Source organism: Amblyomma americanum, chromosome 5 (genome assembly GCF_052857255.1).
Source record: "Amblyomma americanum isolate KBUSLIRL-KWMA chromosome 5, ASM5285725v1, whole genome shotgun sequence".
Taxonomy (NCBI): Eukaryota; Metazoa; Arthropoda; class Arachnida; order Ixodida; family Ixodidae; genus Amblyomma; species Amblyomma americanum.
In genome coordinates, this window is record NC_135501.1 from 40,557,398 (window position 1) to 40,564,113 (window position 6,716).

General features: G+C 47.7%; 1 protein-coding gene across 4 annotated transcripts in view; it reads right to left on the reverse strand.

Moving 5' to 3' along the window:
* Window positions 1-6,666, reverse strand: part of LOC144132396 (AP-5 complex subunit mu-1-like) — a 106,703-nt gene extending 100,037 nt beyond the window's left edge. For 2 of the 4 annotated variants that reach the window (XM_077664778.1, XM_077664775.1), the window contains exon 1: window positions 6,590-6,666. In XM_077664778.1, the coding sequence (XP_077520904.1) occupies window positions 6,590-6,651 (62 nt within the window). In that variant the 5' untranslated portion in view covers window positions 6,652-6,666. Of the gene's footprint in view, window positions 1-5,925; window positions 6,244-6,589 lie in introns of those variants that run through there. The other 2 variants (XM_077664780.1, XM_077664779.1) reach the window with 2 other exon arrangements.
* Between the last annotated feature and the right edge of the window lie 50 nt (window positions 6,667-6,716).

The following is a 6,716-nucleotide window of genomic DNA, read 5'->3' on the forward strand; positions in this document are numbered from 1 at the left end:
GTCAACTCGGTCACTGCTCTTGCTGCCAGCCCATTTCGTTCCTCGCTGCCGATATTTTTATGCGTTGCATATTGCAATCACTCACTCAGTTCAGCCCTTAGGCGCGGCCGGGCAGCCACCATTGACCTTTAGCGCAACCACGTGACGTGACGTCACGACAGCCGGAGGAAAAGCTGGGCCCCAACTCGCGCCGTCGCGCGCGGCCGCAGCCACCACCTGACTCCCGCTCCTCCCGCTAGGGGCGCTGCGCCGGCGCGTGACGTCACGGAGAAAAAGCTGGGCCCCAACTGGTGCGGTCGCGCGCGGCTGCAGCCACCACCTGACTCCCGCTCCTCCCGCTAGGGGCGCTGCGCCGGCGCGTTGACACCGTGACACCGTCGGAGGAGGACGCTTTTTTTCGGAGCTCCAGCGACTACGTCTGAAGCTAAGTGCCTTTTGGTGTTTGCGCTTGTACATGCTGTCGGGCAGTAGTTTTAAACCGAGTTAAGGGTAGAAAGGCTAGCAGAAGTGTGTGTGCCGAAGGTTTTTGCGTAGAAATTTTGGAAGGCTCTTACCTTGCGTATTGCTGAAAGTTTTTGGTGTAGGATTTCTGGCGGGCGTTTACGTTGCGTAGTGCCAAAGGTTTTCGTGTAGGAATTTTGGTGGGCTTTTACGTTGTGTAGTGCCGAAGGTTTTTTGTGTAGGAATTTTGGCGGGCTTTTACGTTGCGCAGTGCCGAAGGTTTTTGTGCAGGAGTTTTAGCGGGCTCTTACGTTGACTAGTGCCGAAGGTTTCTTCTGTAGGAATTTAGGCGGGCTTTTACGTTGCATAGTGCCGAAGTTTTGTGTAATATTCTTGGCGGGCTTTTACGCACAGGAATTTTGGCATGCTTTCACAAGGCGTAGTCGGCCGGACGATGGGTCGGCAAGCTAGGAAAGTTAAGGAGGACGAGGACGGGGAGTTAGTACAGTGCCAGGAGTGCGACTGTTGGTGTTACTTAGATGAGACAGGGTTCGGGAGCTTAGCGGAGGCGGATGAGGCTAGCTTCGTGTGTAAGATGTGCAAGCGGTTTGGGGACGCCGTTCATGCGTTAAAAGGGGAATGGGAAGCTGGGTTTATTGCACTTAATGCGGACCGGCAGGTCGAACAAGAGGCACGGATTAAGCTGGAAGCTCAGGTCGCCGATTTGATTAAAAAGGAGGAGAATAATGCCGCCCTGTTGAAGCGAATGGTGGGCGAGATTAAAGAAGAGCGGGAAAAGCGGACCCAGCTAGAAAAACAAGTTGAAGCGCACAGGTCGCGGCCGGCTGGGCACCCCAGTTCGGAGAAGTGTCAGGTGGGGGACGAGGCTCGTCGATCGTACAGTGCTGTAGTGCAGCGAGCATTGAGTGAGAAAAATGAGAACGAAATGAAAAAGGTTAAAGCGGGCATGGAAACTCGCGACAAAAGCATACAGCGGCAGGAGAGTCAGCTAGAGCGATCCGGAGGCCAACAGATGGAATTAGGAAGCACACGTTTGGGGCGCAGGAGAGTTCTGGTGGTCGGGGACTCGAATGTAGCGAGGGTTGAGGGAGGCGTTCTGACGGCGGTGAAGGCAGACAGGCGGGTGCAGGTGGAGGCTCAGTCGGGAAAGTGCATGGTGGATGCAATGGCCAGAGCCCGGGAGGTGGTGGTGGGCAGCATGGATGGCGAACACCTTGTGGTCATCCATGCTGGTCTCAATGATGTACAGCAGGGGAGGAGCCAGAATCTTGAGACGCAGTTGGAGGTGGGGATGCGTAGGCTTAGAGAGGCCTCTGAGAGTGTGCATGTGACCATATGCACAATCCCAGAGGTCCAGAGGCAGGCTCGCGAAACGGAAAGGAGGGTCGTGGAGACTAATCGGGTAATTAGGCTATTGAGTCGACGACTAAGATACAAGGTGATGGAGGTCAACAGGGAAGTGTACGAGGTTAGGCCCCACCCTTTTGCACAGGATGGCATCCACTACGGTGGTGCCACTGGCAAGAAGGTGGGTAGTAGGATAGGTCGCCAGGCAACAGCTTTTTTGGGGGGACCCAGAGCTCTGAAGGAACCAGTGTAGAGAAGGAAGAATTAAGATCAGACGGACAATGGAACCATAGGGGAAGAAAGAGACGCAAGCGCCAGGGCCAAGTTAATTCAGATATAGGTTTCATTAACATGCAAGGTGGCAGGAATAGACTGAAATGGGAGGAAATAGAAGAACAGTTAAGACAGGAGGAATTAATGGTATATGGTTTAGCGGAAACACATCTTAGAGGCATGGAGCAACCACCCTGTAACCCAGACTACGCATGGGAATATTGCAATAGAACAGAGGGCAGCAGAAAGGGAGGTGGAATTGGGGCATTCATTCATAAAAGTATGAATTTTCAAAGGGTTAGACTGGGATGCAGGGAACATTTATGGCTAAAAGGAACAGTGGCAGGCAAGCAAACACTCCTTGGCTTTGTATACCCGTGGACAGGGGTTAATGCCAAAGAGGAAAACAGGAAAATGTTAGAATGTATTGCAAGCGACATTGATGAGCTAGGAGGACACGGCGAGATAATTATATTAGGCGACATGAATGCACACATAGAAGACCTGGATGGGTACACGGATTCGACAGGAAGCATGCTGCAGGACATGTGTGACAGGCATGATTTAGTTGTATGCAACAGCACCGAGAAGTGTGAAGGGCTCATAACATGGGAGGCGGGGAGTCTGCACTCGACGATAGATTATGCACTAATGTCACAGAGGATGTATAACAGATTAGGGGTAATGAGCATAGATGAAGATTGTTCCAGAAGTCTAGGTAGTGACCACAAGCGTATCAAGTTGAGCTTCAGAAGAAAAAGCAATGTAGGACTGAAGCAATATGAACAATCAGGGGGAAATTTTTACTCAGAAAAGCAATTGGAAGTAGCAGCCAAACAAATCGAGAAAGTAATTTTTGAGGATAGTGAAACAGAATGGACTTATACCAAATTAACTCGATTACTGGAGCTAGAGCTAGCTAAGGTGCGAGTAAAGCTAAAAGGGAAAAGATGCAAACCCAAGAGTTGGTGGGATGAGGAGGTCAAGAGGGCAATAGAAAAGCGCAAGGAAGCATCCAGGGAACACAGATATCCCAAGAAGAGGGGGGAACCAAAACACGAAGTAGACAGAAAATGGGATACCGTCATTAAGTGTAGAAGGGACGCATCCTATTTGATTAATGAGAAAATTAGAAGAAAGGGTACCCAATGGATGTCAAAAGTAAATAAAAAGGATAGAAAAGCAGCCCAAAAATTCTGGAAACATCTAAATGCAATGAGTAATAAAACTAGGCTAGAACAAAGGTTTATTGTTACAGATGAGGGTAGTCGACTAGAAGGGGATGAAGCAATAAAACACATAGGAACAAGGATGACGGAAAAATTTTCAGCAAAGCACGTGGTACATAATTTATCGAAGGAGGATAGACCGGTTACAGCAATAGCTTCACTTGAGCAAGGAGAGTGGGAAAGGGCAGAGAAGAAGGTTCCTAGTGGCACATCAACAGGACCAGATGGTATCCCGATTATGTTGATAAAGAAGTTAGGACCAAAATCCAAGCAAACATTAATACAGGAAGTGAACAAAATGATAGTGGATGAGAAAGTCCCCGATGAATGGCGATTAAGTAGAATGAACATGATATATAAGGGAAAGGGGGACAAAGCAGACGTAAGTAACTATCGCCCCATAACAGTGACATCTGTGGTTTACAGGGTGGTGATGCAAATTATAAAGGATAGACTGCAGGCTTGGGTGGAGAACGAGGGGGTGTTAGGGGAACTACAGAATGGGTTCCGGAAACAAAGGAGGTTGGAGGACAATCTATTTTCATTGACACAGTGTATAGAAATTGCAGAAAAGGAACTTAGGCCCTTATTGCTAGCATTTCTGGATATTAGGGGAGCCTATGACAACGTTACTCAGGAGCATTTGTGGGACATATTGGGCACATTGGATGTGGAAAATGGAGTAATTAATCTTTTAAAAGATATATATAGAGGTAACAGAGTGCTCATAAAATGGGGGAAAAATGTATCAGGGCCTGTAGAGATACAGCGGGGGCTTAGACAAGGATGTCCTCTGTCCCCTTTGTTGTTCATGTTCTACCTGCAAGGTTTGGAGGCCAAGCCAGAGGGGAGCGGACTAGGCTTCAACCATCTTTTTTCAAGCAAGGGGAATTGATTAAACAGACATTACCGGGACTAATATATGCGGACGATATAGTGATAATGGCTGACAACAAGGAAGACCTGCAGAAGTTGTTAGACATATGCAGTACAGAGGGAGATAGATTAGGCTTCAAGTATAGTAAGGAAAAATCTGCAGTCATGAAATTTAATGAAGAGGGCGGCGAGCATAGAATACAGGAGTTCGTGCTAAAAGTAGTGAATGAGTACAAGTATCTTGGGGTGTGGATAAATAACAGTGTTGAGTATCTGACAGAGCATGAAAAATATGTAATGAATAAAGCTAGTAGGAATACAGCTGTCATGAAAAATAGGGCACTGTGGAATTACAATAGGTATGAGGTAAAGAGGGATCTGGAAAGGGGTGATGGTCCCTAGCCTGACCTTCGGGAATGCGGTCCTGTGTATGAGGCCAGATGTTCAAGCAAGGCTGGAAATTAGGCAACGGGGAGTAGGGAGGTTAGCTTTGGGAGCACATGGCAATACACCAAATCAGGGGGTACAGGGTGATATGGGATGGGCGTCTTTCGAGAGCAGAGAGCCTAGCAGTAAGATAGCATTTGAGGAACGATTGAGAAGGATGGAGGAAAAGCGGTGGGCTAGAAAAGTTTTCAGATACCTGTATATAAAGAATGTTGACACGAAATGGAGAAAGCGAACTAGAAAATTGACAAGCAAATATCTGGACAGCAGTAAGGGGGCAAATCAGCAATTATCGGTTAAGAAAAAGATTAAAGGAACAGAGAGAGCTTTGTGGAAAACAGGGATGCTGACGAAATCGGCACTGGAAACATACCGGACCTTTAAAGAGGAAATTGTCAAACAAAATATCTACGATAATTGTAGGGGAAGTTCTTTGTTGTTTGAGGCCAGGACTGGAGTTTTGCAGACTAAGACGTATAGAGTCAGGTACCAGGAGATAGACACTTTGTGCATTGCGTGCGGAGAGGAGGAGGAAACAGCTGAACACTTGATACTTTTCTGTAAAGGGCTTCACCCTACAGTGGAAGGCAGCGGGGCTGACTTACCCAAGGCATTGGGGTTTAGGGATAGTGAAGGGAAAGTGGATTTTAAGAGGTTAGAAGTAACCAAGCGAAGGTTATCTGATTGGTGGCTAAAAGCAAGACAGGAGTAAAATTTCACAAGACATGACTAGGTGGCTTGAGCCACCGCCCGATGTAAAGGGTTCAGCCGTATCCATCCATCCATCCATCCGTCACGGCATATGTATAAAAGAGCTGCGCTCCTTCGCCGGGACAGTCTTTACCCCTGTCACACGGCCATTTCGAGGGCCCTCGAACTGATAGTCTATCGACTCAAAGGCGATCGAGCGCTGCTACACGGGCAGTTTCAATGGCGATCGAGTCAATAGCCTATCGAGTCAACGGAGCAGCACGGAACTCCATCGAGATATGCAACGCATTCTTGGCTTAACCAAGCTAAGCCTGGCCATTTTTTATTAGGCAGCTCCCATGCATCTTGCAGCTAGATTGCCAGATCAAAAAACTGTGACCACAAGGGAAAGAAATACGAAGGACTGAAATGCCCCCATTGATTACGACACAGCATGTAGCCTGCAAGCGACATTTATCACGCGGGAACACCGACTCTGACGTGAAGTTTTCGCTTGCTAGTCGAGCGGAGCTCCGTCACAATTTACGGTGAGCTCCGCGCATTCAGACCACACAGTTTAACACTCTACGCACGGTCTCACCTGTAGTAAATAGTTGTCGCAGCATCCTTGTGCGGTATGCTGATGATACACAGCGCTCGCATGCTCATCTTGAGCTGTTCCGAAACAACGCCCCGCACGGAGCCCCAGTTACACGAGTCTTCTACGGGATGCCACTGATACTTCTCAGGAGCACACGGCCAGCATAAGGTGCAAGATGCAGAAACGTGGTTCACTGTGCCGTTGAGGCATCAAGAACAGAAGAATGATCGCGTAGTTGAGTTGCACTGTCACGCGTAGCCCGCCCAGCTGTAAACCATTTATAAACACAGAACGCACGTGACTGCAACAGGATATATGAATTGGCTCAAAAGGGTAAGGCTGCTTGAAGCACCTGAGTGACCAACAGTAAATAATAGAAGAGAATAAAAGGATCAGTCAAAGATCACTACTGAAAACGTCAAAAACGTTATTAGCGTAATCCAAAAACTGACGGTAACGCAGGACTTCAAAATGGCAACACGATGTGTGCAATGTGTGCACTTGTGCTGTACGTAAAGTGAGGGCCACCTCTGCTGGAGAGCGTGAATCAGTTTCACTCTTGGCATTTAAAAGATACTGTTATGAAAATAAAACAAAAAGACGTGAGTTATAAAAAATTCTGAACGTATTAGCCAATTTCATGCCAATCTAGAAGAGATTATACCATGGAAGAAGGATAAGGTCGTAACTGCAGGTTGAAACAGATGGAGCGGCAACGCTACGCATGCAATGCGGCCACGGAGAGAAACAGTAGGCGTTATTTAAAAAAAAAATCAATATCAAAGAACGGA